Source organism: Coregonus clupeaformis, chromosome 11 (genome assembly GCF_020615455.1).
Source record: "Coregonus clupeaformis isolate EN_2021a chromosome 11, ASM2061545v1, whole genome shotgun sequence".
NCBI classification, from domain to species: Eukaryota; Metazoa; Chordata; class Actinopteri; order Salmoniformes; family Salmonidae; genus Coregonus; species Coregonus clupeaformis.
In genome coordinates, this window is record NC_059202.1 from 35,890,020 (window position 1) to 35,906,504 (window position 16,485).

At 42.7% G+C, this 16,485-nt stretch overlaps 1 protein-coding gene across 1 annotated transcript; it reads right to left on the reverse strand.

Annotated features, from left to right (window-relative positions):
* Positions 1 to 18: 18 nt before the first annotated feature.
* ddx49 (DEAD (Asp-Glu-Ala-Asp) box polypeptide 49) lies at positions 19 to 15,355 on the reverse strand. Its single transcript, XM_045223535.1, has 13 exons — positions 15,101 to 15,355; positions 14,659 to 14,782; positions 14,436 to 14,521; positions 14,225 to 14,346; positions 13,640 to 13,827; positions 13,147 to 13,287; positions 1,447 to 1,522; positions 1,237 to 1,313; positions 1,027 to 1,124; positions 856 to 930; positions 608 to 696; positions 419 to 490; positions 19 to 311 (listed from the first exon to the last, which is right to left on the reverse strand). The coding sequence occupies exons 1-13, from the start codon at positions 15,213 to 15,215 to the stop codon at positions 138 to 140; spliced, it is 1,437 nt and encodes a 478-aa protein (XP_045079470.1). The 5' UTR covers positions 15,216 to 15,355; the 3' UTR covers positions 19 to 137.
* Between the last annotated feature and the right edge of the window lie 1,130 nt (positions 15,356 to 16,485).

Consider the following 16,485-nt stretch of genomic DNA (forward strand, 5'->3'; position numbering starts at 1 on the left):
TTTTATGAAAGCAAAATGTTGATGTACTGCCATTTATTTGGAAACGTACAGATTATAAAACATGTTGCACCTGAATATTGAACATAATGGGCAACTGGTCTTGTTATATACACAATTTGTAAGTGTACAGTGTTGCTTTATGTGGACTTCACTGCCTTTTTCTTTTGAATGTGTTTTTGCTTCATCAGTTTCTTCTTCTGCATCCCGTGTTGTTTCTTCTGAATGGTTTCCTGTATCCTCTCCTTGAACTTCCTCTTCTCACCCCTTATCTTCTCCAGTTCAGCCTTTCTCTTTGCCTCCACGTCTGGATCCTGTGACAGATAGTAGTTGGAATGTCAGGACAAATTGACTAAAACCCTCATCACAGCAAAACCTTTAACTCGGACCATGGAGGTTGGCTCATGGTGAACATACTTACTTTCCCCTCCAAAATCATCTGTTTTCTCTTGTTGATCTCCTTTTTCTCATCAAAATCTGTTGACTCCAGTTTCTACAAACAAAAGGAATGGTGAGCCAAGTCACACAGCTGTAATATAAGCCCATGTTATCCAACATCTACATGTTCACGAGGGAAAGGTCTGTGTATAAATAGAATAGGTGTTCGTACAATTTCACATTCCCGTCTGGCCACGTTGACTTGAGTAAGGATCTTCAGAACTTCTTTCTCCTTCACTGGATATTCCTTCAGTTTGGCCTCTGGAGAAAACAAATTAATTTGAGCTTTCTGCCCTGTGATCATATCCTAAGTAGTGATACTCACAAACGGCTAATAGGCATATCTGAATTGGAAAGGGTAGCAAGCAATACTAAACCAACTGCTAAATCTATACTTTTCAATGCATGTTTGACACTTACGGATCTGCCCCTCGATGGAATGAACCAAGTGGATGTCATACTGCGTCACCAGTGTGATCGAGACACCATGCCTTCCTTTAGACAAATCAGAGAAAAGTGGTTTGTACGTTTATGTCTGTACAGTAGCAGCCTATGTGATAACAGGCAGAGATACTTAAGGAGGAATATTACCTGCTCTGGCAGTTCGGCCAACTCTGTGAATGTAGATCTTGGGAAGACCTGGAGTGTTGTGGTTGATGACAACCTGGACTGTTGGAATATCCAGACCCCTGACAATATGGACATGAAAAAATATGAGATCCACAATGGTTTGTAACCTTCCCATGTATTGATAATGTTTTGTCTGATTATACACACTGATGTTGAACACATCTTTCTTACCTGGAAGCCACATCAGTTGCAATCAGAATTTTGAAGACACTGGACTTGAACTTTGCGAGGTTGGCGAAACGTTGTTTCTGTGAAAAAGATAACGACAATGTCCAAATTAACATTAGTTATTATTAGGAAGCACATGTTAAATGCGCTTCAACTTGTCATGTAACCCATCAATGAATATAGAGCTACACTCCAGGAGCTGGGGTTGTTTACCTGCTTCATCATTGAATGCAAGGAGATGGTAGGAAAGTTGAATTTCTGCATCATCATTGTGAGGATTTGGCAATTCCTGTAGGAAGAATGCAACGCATTAATGATTCAATGTCTAACTGTAATTCTATATTGACAGCAGCATGTTCTACAGGTAATTTTTTTATCATCATATTTTTCCAGGTTCCTCAATCATTTACATTATAATTTTTCTAGGGGGTAGATGGTAGATTCCAGTTCTTGACATTTTCCGTATTGACTGCCCATGTCTTAAAGTAATGATGGACTGTCATTTCTCTTTGCTTATTTGAGCTGTTCTTGCCATAATATGGACTTGGTCTTTTACCAAATAGGGCTATCTTCTGTATACCCCCCTACCTTGTCACAACACAATTGATTGGCTCAAACGCATTAAGAGGGAAAGAAATTCCACAATTTATCTTTTAACAAGGCACACCTGTTAATTGAAGTGCATTCCAGGTGACTACCTCATGAAGCTGGTTGAGAGAATGCCAATAGTGTGCAAAGCTGTCATAAAGGCAAAGGGTGGCTACTTTGAAGAATCTCACATCTCAAATATATTTTGATTTGTTTAACACTTTTTTGGTTACTACATGATTCCATATGTGTTATTTCATAGTTTTGATGGCTTCACTATTATTCTACAATGTAGAATATAGTAAAAATAAAGAAAAACCCATGAATGAGTAGGTGTGTCCAAACCTTTCACTGGTACTGTATATATATCTATATATCCCTATCTACAGTGGGGAGAACAAGTATTTGATACACTGCCGATTTTGCAGGTTTTCCTAGTTCTGGGCTGATCCCTCACCTTCCTCATGATCATTGATGCCCCACGAGTTGAGATCTTGCATGGAGCCCCAGACCGAGGGTGATTGACCGTCATCTTGAACTTCTTCCATTTTCCAACGACCCGAAACACACAGCCAGGGCAACTAAGGAGTGGCTCCGTAAGAAGCATCTCAAGGTCCTGGAGTGGCCTAGCCAGTCTCCAGACCTGAACCCAATAGAAAATATTTGGAGGGAGCTGAAAGTCCGTATTGCCCAGCGACAGCCCCGAAACCTGAAGGATCTGGAGGTCTGTATGGAGGAGTGGGCCAAAATCCCTGCTGCAGTGTGTGCAAACCTGGTCAAGACCTACAGGAAACGTATGATCTCTGTAATTGCAAACAAAGGTTTCTGTACCAAATATTAAGTTCTGCTTTTCTGATGTATCAAATACTAATGTCATGCAAAAAAATGCAAATTAATTACTTAAAAATCATACAATGTGATTTTCTGGATTTTTGTTTTAGATTCCGTCTCTCACAGTTGAAATGTACCTATGATAAAAATGACAGACCTCTACATGCTTTGTAAGTAGGAAAATCGTCAGTGTATCAAATACTTGTTCTCCCCACTGTAAGTATTCTGACCTTCTACTCAGTACTTTGTTGAAGCACCTTTGGCAGCGATTACAGCCTTGAGTCTTCTTGGGTATAACGCTACAAGCTTGTCACACCTGTATTTGGGGGGTTTCTCCCATTCTTCTCTGCAGATCCTCTCAAGCTCTGTCAGGTTGGATGGGGAGTGTCGCTGCACAGCTATTTTCAGGTATCTCCAGAGATGTTCGATCGGGTTCAAGTCCGGGCTCTGGCTGGGCCACTCAAGGACATTCAGAGACTTGTCCCGAAGCCACTCCTGTGTTGTCTTGGCTGTGTGCTTAGGGTCGTTGTCCTGTGGGGTGAACCTTCACCCCAGTCTGAGGTCCTGAGCGCTCTCGAGCAGGTTTTCATCAAGGATCTCTCTGAACTTTGCTCCTTTCATCTTTGCGTCGATCCTGACTAGTCTCCCAGTCCCTGCCATTGAAAAACATCCCCACAGCATGATGCTGCCACCACCATGCTTCATCGTAGGGATGGTGCCAGGTTTCCTCCAGACGTGACACTTGGCATTCAGTCCAAAGAGTTCAATATTGGTTTCATAAGACCAGAGAATCTTGTTTCTCATGGTCTTAGAGTCCTTTAGGTGCCTTTTGGCAAACTCCACGCGGGCTGTCATGTGCCTTTAACTGAGGAGTGGCTTCCGTCTGGCCACTCTACCATAAAGGCTTGATTGGTGGAGTGCTGCAGAGATGGTTGTCCTTCTGGAAGGTTCTCCCATCTCCACAGAGGAACTCTGGAGCTCTGTCCAAGTGACCTTCGGGTTCTTGGTAACCTCTCTGACCGTGGCCCTTCTCCCCCGATTGCTCAGTTTGGCCGGGCGGCCAGCTCGTGGAAGAGTCTTGGTTGTTCCAAACTTCTTCCATTTAAGAATGATGGAGGCCACTGTGTTCTTGGGGACCTTCAATGCTGCAGATATTTTTTGGTACCCTTCCCCAGATATGTGCCTCGACAAAACCCAGTCTCAGAGCTCTGCGGACAATTCCTTCGATCTGATGGCTTGGTTTCTGCTCTGACATGCACTGTCAACTGTGGGACCTTCTGTAGATGGGTGTGTGCCTGTCCAAATCATGTCCAATCAATTGAATTTACCACAGGTGGACTCCAATCAAGTTGTAGAAACATCTCAAGGATGATCAATGGAAACAGGATGCACCTGAGCTCAATTTCGAGTCTCATAGCAAAGGGTCTGAATACTTATGTCAATATTGTTAACAAATTTGCAAAAATATCTAGAAACCAGTTTTTGCTTTGTCATTATGGGGTATTGTGTGTAGATTGATAATGAGGAGGAAAAGAATAATTTAATCAATTTTAGAATAAGGCTGTAACGTAACAAAATGTGGAAAAATGGAAGGGGTCTGAATACTTTCCGAATACACTGTAAATAGAACTGGTGGAGTTATGTCACACATGCAGCTAACAAAAATATATGGAACTGTCTGCTCTACCCAAAACTACAACCAACTGATTGCAGCATTACCGCAAAAATGGAAGAGTTTATGAACTGATACGCAAAACAACGCCGGATTCAAAACTTAGAATTTTTCAATTTAAATTATTATACAAAATTCTTGCAACCAATAGAATGTTAGTGTGTGTGTGTGTATATACAGTGGGGAGAACAAGTATTTGATACACTGCCGATTTTGCAGGTTTTCCTACTTACAAAGCATGTAGAGGTCTGTAATTTGTATCATAGGTACAGTGGGAATTTAGTCAGCCACCAATTGTGCAAGTTCTCCCACTTAAAAAGATGAGAGAGGCCTGTAATTTTCATCATAGGTACACGTCAACTATGACAGACAAATTGAGAGAAAAAATATCCAGAAAATCACATTGTAGGATTTTTAATGAATTTATTTGCAAATTATGGTGGAAAATAAGTATTTGGTCACCTACAAACAAGCAAGATTTCTGGCTCTCACAGACCTGTAACTTCTTCTTTAAGAGGCTCCTCTGTCCTCCACTTGTTACCTGTATTAATGGCACCTGTTTGAACTTGTTATCAGTATAAAAGACACCTGTCCACAACCTCAAACAGTCACACTCCAAACTCCACAATGGCCAAGACCAAAGAGCTGTCAAAGGACACCAGAAACAAAATTGTAGACCTGCACCAGGCTGGGAAGACTGAATCTGCAATAGGTAAGCAGCTTGGTTTGAAGAAATCAACTGTGGGAGCATAATATTAGGAAATGGAAGACATACAAGACCACTGATAATCTCCCTCGATCTGGGGCTCCACGCAAGATCTCACCCCGTGGGGTCAAAATGATCACAAGAACGGTGAGCAAAAATCCCAGAACCACACGGGGGGACCTAGTGAATGACCTGCAGAGAGTTGGGACCAAAGTAACAAAGCCTACCATCAGTAACACACTACGCCGCCAGGCACTCAAATCCTGCAGTGCCAGACGTGTCCCCCTGCTTAAGCCAGTACATGTCCAGGCCCGTCTGAAGTTTGCTAGAGTGCATTTGGATGATCCAGACGAGGATTGGGAGAATATCATATGGTCAGATGAAACCAAAATATAACTTTTTGGTAAAAACTTGTCGTGTTTGGAGGACAAAGAATGCTGAGTTGCATCCAAAGAACACCATACCTACTGTGAAGCATGGGGGTGGAAACATCATGCTTTGGGCCTGTTTTTCCGCAAAGGGACCAGGACGACTGATCCGTGTAAAGGAAAGAATGAATGGGGCCATGTATCGTGAGATTGAGTGAAAACCTCCTTCCATCAGCAAGGGCATTGAAGATGAAACGTGGCTGGGTCTTTCAGCATGACAATGATCCCAAACACACCGCCCGGGCAACGAAGGAGTGGCTTCGTAAGAAGCATTAAGGTCCTGGAGTGGCCTAGCCAGTCTCCAGATCTCAACCCCATAGAAAATCTTTGGAGGGAGTTGAAAGTCCGTGTTGCCAGCGACAGCCCCAAAACATCACTGCTCTAGAGGAGATCTGCATGGAGGAATGGGCCAAAATACCAGCAACATGTGTGAAAACCTTGTGAAGACTTACAGAAAACGTTTGACCTGTGTCATTGCCAACAAAGGGTATATAACAAAGTATTGAGAAACTTTTGTTATTGACCAAATACTTATTTTCCACCATAATTTGCAAATAAATTAATTAAAAATCCTACAATGTGATTTTCTGGATTTTTTTCTTCTCATTTTGTCTGTCATAGTTGACGTGTACCTATGATGAAAATTACCGGCCTCTCATCTTTTTAAGTGGGAGAACTTGCACAATTGGTGTCAGACTAAATACTTTTTTCCCCCACTGTATATGTGTTTTCTTGAGCAGGGGGACCTTGCGGGCGCTGCAGGATTTCAGTCCTTCACGGCGTAGTGTGTTACCAACTGTTTTCTTGGTGACTATGGTCCCAGATGCCTTGAGATCATTGACAAGATCCTCCTGTGTAGTTCTGGGCTGATTCCTCACCGTTCTCATGATCATTGCAACTCCACGAGGTGAGATCTTGCATGGAGCCCCAGGCCGAGGGATTGACAGTTATTTTGTTTTTCTTCCATTTGCGATTATTTGCACCAACTGTTGTCACCTTCTCACCAAGCTGTTTGGCGATGGTCTTGTAGCCCATTCCAGCCTTGTGTAGGTCTACAATCTTGTCCCTGACATCCTTGGAGAGCTCTTTGGTCTTGGCCATGGTGGAGAGTTTGGAATCTGATTGATTGATCGCTTCTGTGGACAGGTGTCTTTTATACAGGTAACAAGCTGAGATTAGGAGCACTCCCTTTAAGAGTGTGCTCCTAACCTCAGCTCGTTACCTGTATAAAAAACACCTGGGAGCCAGAAATCTTTCTGATTGAGAGGGGGTCAAATACTTATTTCCCTCATTAAAATGCAAATCAATTTATAACATTTTTTACATGGGTTTTTCTGGATTTTTTTGTTGTTATTCTCTCTCTCACTGTTCAAATAAACCTACCATTAACATTATAGACTGACCATTCCTTTGTCAGTGGGCAAACATACAAAATCAGCAGGGGATCAAATACTTTTTTCCCTCACTATATACAGTGGGGAGAACAAGTATTTGATACACTGCTGATTTTGCAGGTTTTCCTACTTACAAAGCATGTAGAGGTCTGTAATTTTTATCATAGGTACATTTCAACTGTGAGAGACGGAATCTAAAACAAAAATCCAGAAAATCACATTGTATGATTTTTAAGTAATTAATTTGCATTTTATTGCATGACATAAGTATTTGATACATCAGAAAAGCAGAACTTAATATTTGGTACAGAAACCTTTGTTTGCAATTACAGAGATCATACGTTTCCTGTAGGTCTTGACCAGGTTTGCACACACTGCAGCAGGGATTTTGGCCCACTCCTCCATACAGACCTCCAGATCCTTCAGGTTTCGGGGCTGTCGCTGGGCAATACGGACTTTCAGCTCCCTCCAAAGATGTTCTATTGGGTTCAGGTCTGGAGACTGGCTAGGCCACTCCAGGACCTTGAGATGCTTCTTACGGAGCCACTCCTTAGTTGCCCTGGCTGTGTGTTTCGGGTCATTGTCATGCTGGAAGACCCAGACCACGACCCATCTTCAATGCTCTTACTGAGGGAAGGAGGTTGTTGGCCAAGATCTCGCGTACATGGCCCCATCCATCCTCCCCTCAATAAGGTGCAGTCGTCCTGTCCCCTTTGCAGAAAAGCATCCCCAAATAATGATGTTTCCACCTCCATGCTTCAGGGTTGGGATGGTGTTCTTGGGGTTGTACTCATCCTTCTTCTTCCTCCAAACACGGCGAGTGGAGTTTAGACCAAAAAGCTCTATTTTTGTCTCATCAGACCACATGACCTTCTCCCATTCCTCCTCTGGATCATCCAGATTGTCATTGGCAAACTTCAGACGGGCCTGGACATGCGCTGGCTTGAGCAGGGGGACCTTGCGTGCGCTGCAGGATTTTAATCCATGACGGCGTAGTGTGTTACTAATGGTTTTCTTTGAGACTGTGGTCCCAGCTCTCTTCAGGTCATTGACCAGGTCCTGCCGTGTAGTTCTGGGCTGATCTCTCACCTTCCTCATGATCATTGATGCCCCAATAGGTGAGATCATGCATGGAGCCCCAGACCGAGGGTGATTGACCGTCATCTTGAACTTCTTCCATTTTCTAATAATTGCGCCAACAGTTGTTGCCTTCTCATCAAGCTGCATTACCTATTGTCCTGTAGCCCATCCCAGCCTTGTGCAGGTCTACAATTGTATCCCTGATGTCCTTACACAGCTCTCTGGTCTTGGCCATTGTGGAGAGGTTGGAGTCTGTTTGATTGAGTGTGTGGACAGGTGTCTTTTATACAGGTAACGAGTTCAAACAGGTGCAGTTAATACAGGTAATGAGTGGAGCACAGGAGGGCTTCTTAAAGAAAAACTAACAGGTCTGTGAGAGCCGGAATTCTTACTGGTTGGTAGGTGATCAAATACTTATGTCATGCAATAAAATGCAAATTAATTACTTAAAAATCATACAATGTGATTTTCTGGATTTTTGTTTTAGATTCCGTCTCTCACAGTTGAAGTGTACCTATGATAAAAAATTACAGACCTCTACATGCTTTGTAAGTAGTCAAACCTGCAAAATCGGCAGTGTATCAAATACTTGTTCTCCCCACTGTATGTAAATGTTACATTTCAGTCTAAAAACCTGTTTTTGCTTTGTCATTATGGGGTATTGTGTGTAGATTGATGAGGGAAAATTTTAGAATAAGGCTAACGTAACGTAACAAATGTGAAAAAAGTCAAGGGGTCTGAATACTTTCCAAATGCACTGTATGATATCATTTACAAAGATTATACCTTTTTTTTAAGGTTTAACCACAATATTTGTTGTATTATTTGGTCAGTTTTTTTTTCTGGTGCATTAAACTGAAATTGCAACCAACTTCCTATGGCTTGTTTTAAAAATAGCTATATTTTGGAGATTATTTCGTTTTCAAATAACCGAAAGTGAGAGATTGTAATCTGAATAAAGGGAAAAAGGCCATTCTTGAACATGGGGTGAGACATTCTTACTAATCAGCTACAGAACCAGTTCAGATTTAAATATAACTTTTGTATGACTGACACCTTTAGTGAGAGGTCTAATGCTTTAATATTTAATCATTTCTGCCCTCCGAATTCATATTCATTATATAAATAGGCCCGTTCAATTTTGTCTGGCTTGCCGTTTCCAAATAAAATAGAATACTTTTTGCTCTTATAATTTCAAAAACAGGTCGCTAGGTGTAAGACCAAAAGCAAATAGGTAAACTGGGATATGACTAAAGAGTTAATCAGGGTGATTTTTCCACAAATAGACAGGTATTTTCCTTTCCATGATAGCAAGATATTATCTATTTTTGTTAACATTTATTTATTTATTTTGGGATATGTATACCGAGTATGTCCACATAATTTTATTGGTAAACTACACAGTAATGTAAAAGTTGTATTTTTTAGTGATCCAGAGAGGTTAGAAATAGTATCTAGATCCTCTACGAGGCTGTGGAGGGATCCAAATTGTGGATTTAAAAGAAAACATGAATCATCAGCGTACAATGACACCTTTGTTTTTAAGCCCTGGATTTCTAACCCCTTGATATTATAGTTGGATCTGATTTTAACAGCTAACATTTCTATGGCAATAATAAATAGATATGCCGATAGTGGACAACCTTGTTTTACTCCTCTTGACAGTTTAAAACTTTCTGAGAAGTAGCCTTTATTTACACCTATGGTTACTATACATAACTTTAACCCATTTTATAAGGATTGTCCAAAATTGAAATATTCAATTTATATGTAAACTCCAGTCGTATCAAAACCCTTTTCAAAGTCAGCTATGAATACCAGGCCTGGTTTTCCAGATTTTCCATAGTGTTCTATTGTTTCCAGTAGTCTTATATTATCTCCAATGTATCGTCCATGTAAAAAACTTGTCTGATTAGGATGAATAGTATCCAATAATCCCTTTTTAATTCTATGCGCTATGCATTTTGCTAGAATTTTTGCAGCACAACACTGAAGTGTAAGAGGCCTCCAATTGTTTAAATGGACTGGATATTTATATTTTCACTTCGAACCTGTTTCAGTAATAATGAAATCAGACCTTATTGTTGCATTATTGTAGCCATTTTCTGTAGCATGTCAACTATGTCTCTGTCTATCCCTGTTCTCTCCTCTCCGCTCAGGCTATACAAATGCCTCACACTGCGTGGCTGCTGCCTCTCTAACCTGGTGGTCCCTGCACGCACGACCCACGTGGAGTTCCAGGTCTCCGGCAGCCTCTGGAACTGCCGTTCTGCGGCCAACAAGGCAGAGTTAATCTCAGCCTATGCTACCCTCCAGTCCCTCGACTTCTTGGCGCTGACGGAAACATGGATTACTACTGAAAACACTGCTACTCCTACTGCTCTCTCCTCGTCTGACCATGTGTTCTCGCATACCCCGAGAGCATCTGGTCAGCGGGGTGGTGGCACAGGAATCCTCATCTCTCCCAAGTGGACATTCTCTCTTTTTCCCCTGACCCATCTGTCTATCTCCTCATTTGAATTCCATGCTGTCACAGTCACTAGCCCATTCAAGCTTAACATCCTTGTCATTTATCGCCCTCCAGGTTCCCTTGGAGAGTTCATCAATGAGCTTGACGCCTTGATAAGTTCCTTTCCTGAGGATGGCTCACCCCTCACAGTTCTGGGGGACTTCAACCCCCCTACGTCTACCTTTGACTTATTTCTCTCTGCCTCCTTCTTTCCACTCCTCTCCTCTCCTCTTTTGACCTCACCCTCTCCCCCTACTCACAAGGCAGGCAATACGCTTGACCTCATCTTTACTAGATGCTGTTATTCTACTAATCTCACTGCAACTCCCCTCCATGTCTCCGACCACTACTTTGTATCCTTTTCTCTCTCGCTCTCCTCCAACACTACTCACTCTGCCCCTACTCAGATGGTAATGCGCCGTCGCAACCTTCCCTCCAATCTCCTGATTCTGCCTCCTCAGCCCTCCTCTCCTCCCTTTCTGCATCCTTTGACTCTCTATGTCCCCTATCCTCCCGGCCGGCTCGGTCCTCCCCTCCTGCTCCGTGGCTTGACGACTCATTGCGAGCTCACAGAACAGGGCTCCGGGCAGCCGAGCGGAAATGGAGGAAAACTAGACTCCCTGCGGACCTGGCATCTTTTCACTCCCTCCTCTCTACATTTTCTTCATCTGTTTCAAAGCCACTTTCTACCACTCTAAATTCCAAGCATCTGCCTCTAACCCTAGGAAGCTCTTTGCCACCTTCTCCTCCCTGCTGAATCCTCCTCCCCCCCTCCTCCCTCTCTGTGGATGACTTCGTCAACCATTTTGAAAAGAAGGTTGACGACATCCGATCCTCGTTAAGTCAAATGACACTGCTGGTCCTGCTCACACTGCCCTACCCTATGCTTTGACTTCCTTCTCCCCTCTCTCTCCAGATGAAATCTTGCGACTTGTGATGGCTGGCCGCCCAACAACCTGCCCGCTTGACCCTATCCCCTCCTCTCTTCTCCAGACCATCTCCGGTGACCTTCTCCCTTACCTCACCTCGCTCATCAACTCATCCTTGACCGCTGGCTATGTCCCTTCCGTCTTCAAAAGAGCGAGAGTTGCACCCCTTCTCAAAAAACCAACACTCGATCCCTCTGATGTCAACAACTACAGACCAGTATCCCTTCTTTCTTTTCTCTCCAAAAATCTTGAGCGTGCCATCTTTAGCCAACTCTCTTGCTATCTCTCTCAGAATGACCTTCTTGATCCAAACCAGTCAGGTTTCAAGACTGGTCATTCAACTGAGACTGCTCTTCTCTGTGTCACGGAGGCTCTCCGCACTGCTAAAGCTAACTCTCTCTCCTCTGCTCTTGTCCTTCTAGACCTTTCTGCTACCTTTGATACTGTGAACCATCAGATCCTCCTCTCCACCCTCTCCAAGTTGGGCATCTCCGGCGCGGCTCACTCTTGGATTGCGTCCTACCTGACCGGTCGCTCCTACCAAGTGGCTTGACGAGAATCTGTCTCCGCACCACGTGCTCTCACCACTGGTGTCCCCCAGGGCTCAGTTCTAGGCCCTCTCCTATTCTCGCTATACACCAAGTCACTTGGCTCTGTCATATCCTCACATGGCCTCTCCTATCATTGCTACGCAGACGACACACAACTAATCTTCTCCTTTCCCCCTTCTGATAACCAGGTGGCGAATTGCATCTCTGCATGTCTGGCAGACATATCAGTGTGGATGACGGATCACCACCTCAAGCTGAACCTCGGCAAGACGGAGCTGCTCCTCCTACCGGGGAAGGACTGCCCGTTCCATGATCTCGCCATCACGGTTGACAACTCCGTTGTGTCCTCCTCCCAGAGTGCGAAGAGCCTTGGCGTGACCCTGGACAACACCCTGTCGTTCTCCGCTAACATCAAGGCGGTGACCCGATCCTGTAGGTTCATGCTCTACAACATTCGGAGAGTACGACCCTGCCTTACACAGGAAGCGGCACAGGTCCTAATCCAGGCACTTGTCGTCTGGATTACTGCAACTCGCTGTTGGCTGGGATCCCTGCCTGTGCCATTAAACCCCTACAACTCATCCAGAATGCCGCAGCCCGTCTAGTGTTCAACCTTCCCAAGTTCTCTCACGTCACCCCGCTCCTCCGCACACTCCACTGGCTTCCAGTTGAAGCTCGCATCTGCTACAAGACCATGGTGCTTGCCTACGGATCTGTGAGGGGAACGGCACCTCCGTACCTTCAGGCTCTGATCAGTCCCTACACCCAAACGAGGGCATTGCGTTCATCCACCTCTGGCCTGCTGGCCCCCCTACCTCTGCGGAAGCACAGCTCCCGCTCAGCCCAGTCAAAACTGCTCTGGCACCCCAATGGTGGAACAAGCTCCCTCACGACGCCAGGACAGCGGAGACACTCACCACCTTCCGGAGACACTTGAAACCCCACCTCTTTAAGGAATACCTGGGATAGGATAAAGTAATCCTTCTACCCCCCCTTACTCCACCCCCAAAAAATTAATAAAATAAAAATACATATTGTAAAGTGGTTATCCCACTGGCTATAAGGTAAATGCACCAATTTGTAAGTCGCTCTGGATAAGAGCGTCTGCTAAATGACGTAAATGTAAAATGTAAATGTGTCTGATAATCACATTTTTTTGGTAATTTAGCAGACGCTCTTATCCAGAGCGACTTACAGGAGCAATTAGGGTCAAAGGTGTTCTTACTTGCAGGTGTTGGTGAAGATCATGATGGACCAGTCGTCGTGCTCGTCTTGAAACTTCTGGATCAGGTGCACCAGGTAGGCATCTTTCACTTTCTCTGGTGTCAGGATGTACCTTTGATCCAACTCCTCTACCGTGCGGACCCTATGAGAAAAATACACTTACAATTTAAGTATGTTGTAGCAATATAGCACATTTTGTTAAAAAGGGCAAAGAGCTACTCCATTTGTTGATAATCAAGAGAGCAAATAACATTCATTTTACCAGTCAATTAAATTGAGAATCTTTTCCCACTCAGCTCAGTGAACAATTTATATGTCAAAATGTTTAAAATACACATGGGCACACAAATGACATACAATTATGGAATGGAACATAAGACAGACAAATGTCCTGTTTTTAAGAATTAGGTTTACCTCTACATGCATGATTGAGCAACTAATCATGTAATGTACCAATGTAGTGCATCATGTTGTCAGTCATGCTAAGAGCTTACTCTGACTTGCTCTCCCAGAAGAAGGGCTTGTTCATGGCGATGCCCTTGAGCTCCTGCAATGTGTCTGTGAGGGTGGCACTGAACAGCAGCGTCTGGCGTTTGGCAGGCACCGCGGCCAGGATCACCTCCAAGTCTTTGGTGAAGTCTGTGCAGCCTTGCTCAAGCAGGCGGTCGGCCTCATCAAGGATCTATCAAAGACAATTACCATTAAGCCTGTGCATTACTATTAGCATTATATCACGAAGTAAAATGTCAAAGTAAAATGTCAACAGTTACCATTAGGCTCTATGACTTGTAACATTTTGCAGAAGATATTTAACTAAATAGATTTTACTTCCTATTAGAAGGCATGCAGACGCCCGTGCATCCTGACAAGTACAATGATAAATCAATAGGCTATATTAAAAAATGTAACACTAATGGAGGAAAAAACATTCTGCTCAACACCCAAGGTTGTTAATAATATAAAGGTAGTTCATAACAGTCTCACTGTTTTGGTTGACAGTGAGACATCCTCACCTAGACATCCTAAAATATAATTGCCTTTGTGGCCACATCGATCAATTTATTATCTTTCAAACTCACCAGAAACTGGATCTTCTTGATGCTGAAGGTGTCGGAGCTCCGAATGTGGTCTGCCAGTCTTCCTGGAGTGGCTACAACGATGTGGGGCTTCTTAGAGAGTTCCAAGGCCTGTGTGATCATATCTGTTGGGAACATCACCAGAACATTAGAACATACTGGATGAATGAATAAGAATGCAATGAGAGGCAGTGTCGTTGGTAATCAACATTACCCATTCCACCAACAATGATGCAGTCCCGCAAGCCCATTGGTTTTCCCAGGACTCTGAACTGTTCGGCAATCTGGTAAGCCAATTCCCTGCAAAGGACACAAGTTTAAACATTACACAAGATTGAACATTACATACATGCCTTTTGCAGTAGATATGCCTTTTAAATTACATGTTGGTCAATTATTGCCCTAGATAGTTCAAAATTATCAGAAGATTCACCAACCTGGTAGGTGTGAGAACTAAACAGAAGATGCCATATGGGTCCTCAGATAATTTCTGTAACACTGGTAGCACAAAGGCGGCTGTCTTTCCACTGCCAGTCTTGGCACAACCCATACAATCCCGACCTAGACAACAAAGGGGCAAAATCATATCTCAAAAAAAGCTAGTTAGTCTACTCTCTTGATCAGGTCGTTATTGTAGCCAGAGATTATGTATTCTCATTAAACTGCTACCTGGGTAAATAAATGTTAAACCTTATTAAAATACAATAAACATTACAAGGAATAACACAGTTTGCTAGCAGGGTACGCCAGGGTAGTGGGTTCGATCCCCGGGACCACCCATACGTAAAAATTTATGCACACATGACTGTAAGTCACTTTGGATAAAAGCGTCTGCTAAATGGCATATTATTATTATTATTATCAAACGTTAAGTCTTACCTTCCAGAATAGGTGGCATACAGTTTTCCTGGACTTGAGTTGGTTTACTGATCCCCATTTGTTTACATTGTTGAATCAGCCAATCTGACAGACCGAGAGAGGAAAAATCCGACATTTTGCAGTTTTCCAAAGTTCCAGATTGCAAAATATAGAATACACTTTGTTTTGTGAGCCAAAGTGTTCAAAATGATCATCTGAAAACTCTGAAAATCATCCTCGTGTTATTTTACGTCTGTCGCATTTTGGTGACGTCAATATTCGCTCCTCCTATGGATTACGTAATTGGTCCTATTTTCAATACAGCAGGCAGCAGATAATATTAGGTACATTTTATATTCACAAATGCAAATGGTCTAATTCAAAACCTAACTTTTTCCACTTTATAAATGAATTTAAACAATATGGCACTACTTTAACTAAAATGAAAAACAAAAAGGCAATTAAAATGTGTTGTATTATTAATGAATATGATTTGTTTGTTTAGGATTCCTGGTAATGTAAATAGTTTGTGTGTATGCTTGTTTGCATGTGACTATTCCTCTTTTGTTTGTTGATATTTATTTGTTAATAATAAAAAATAATAAATAAATAAATCAGCAGAGATGTATATAATGACGAGATGCTCTTCGCCCTAACAATGGTAGTAGTTGTCCCAAAGACGGGAAAGCATGCGACCATATAAACGCATTGGGCTTATTTTGGACAAATCTTCACCTCTTCCTCTCTACAGGCAGTCATTCATCATTACAGTACAAATGTATTTTGGATCAAAATATTCCACTTCATTAACAGCAGTTCACAAATAATGGTAAAGTATGTCCCAGGAAACAAGTTTGCAGCAAACAAGGATGTAATTTGAAAAAGTCACTGATCTGGAAACTCGCAATCACGAATTCAGCTTAAATGATTATTTTTACAAAATAAAATAAAATAAATGTGTATTTGTCACATGCACCAAATACAACAGGTAGACCTTACCGTGAAATGCTTACTTACAAGCCCTTAACCAACAATGCAGTTCAAGAAATAGAGTTAAGAATATATTTACTAAATAAACTAAAGTAAAAAAAAAAAAAAAAAAGTAACAATAAAATAACAATAACGAGGCTATATACAGGGGTACCTGTACCGAGTCAATATGCGGGGGTACAGGTTAGTCGAGGTAATTTGTACATGTAGGTAGGAGTAAAGTGACTATGCATAGATAAGCAGCGAGTAGCAGCAGTGTAAAAACAAAGTGTGTGTGTGGGGGGGGGGCTGGGGGGGGGTCAATGTACATAGTCCGGGTGGCCATTTCATTAATTGTTCAGCAGTCTTATGGCTTGGGGATAGAAGCTGTTAAGGAGCCTTTTGGACCTAGACTTAGCGCTCCGGTACCGCTTGCT

Excerpts from the sequence above, each read along its gene's own strand:
- ddx49 (XM_045223535.1), bottom strand. The coding sequence starts at position 15,215 with ATGTCGGATTTTTCCTCTCTCGGTCTGTCAGATTGGCTGATTCAACAA. Across the intron at positions 1,125-1,236 it reads GCAACTGATGTGGCTTCCAG|GGGTCTGGATATTCCAACAG; the intron begins GTAAGAAAGATG and ends CCATATTGTCAG. Across the intron at positions 312-418 it reads AGATGATTTTGGAGGGGAAA|GATCCAGACGTGGAGGCAAA; the intron begins GTAAGTATGTTC and ends TATCTGTCACAG.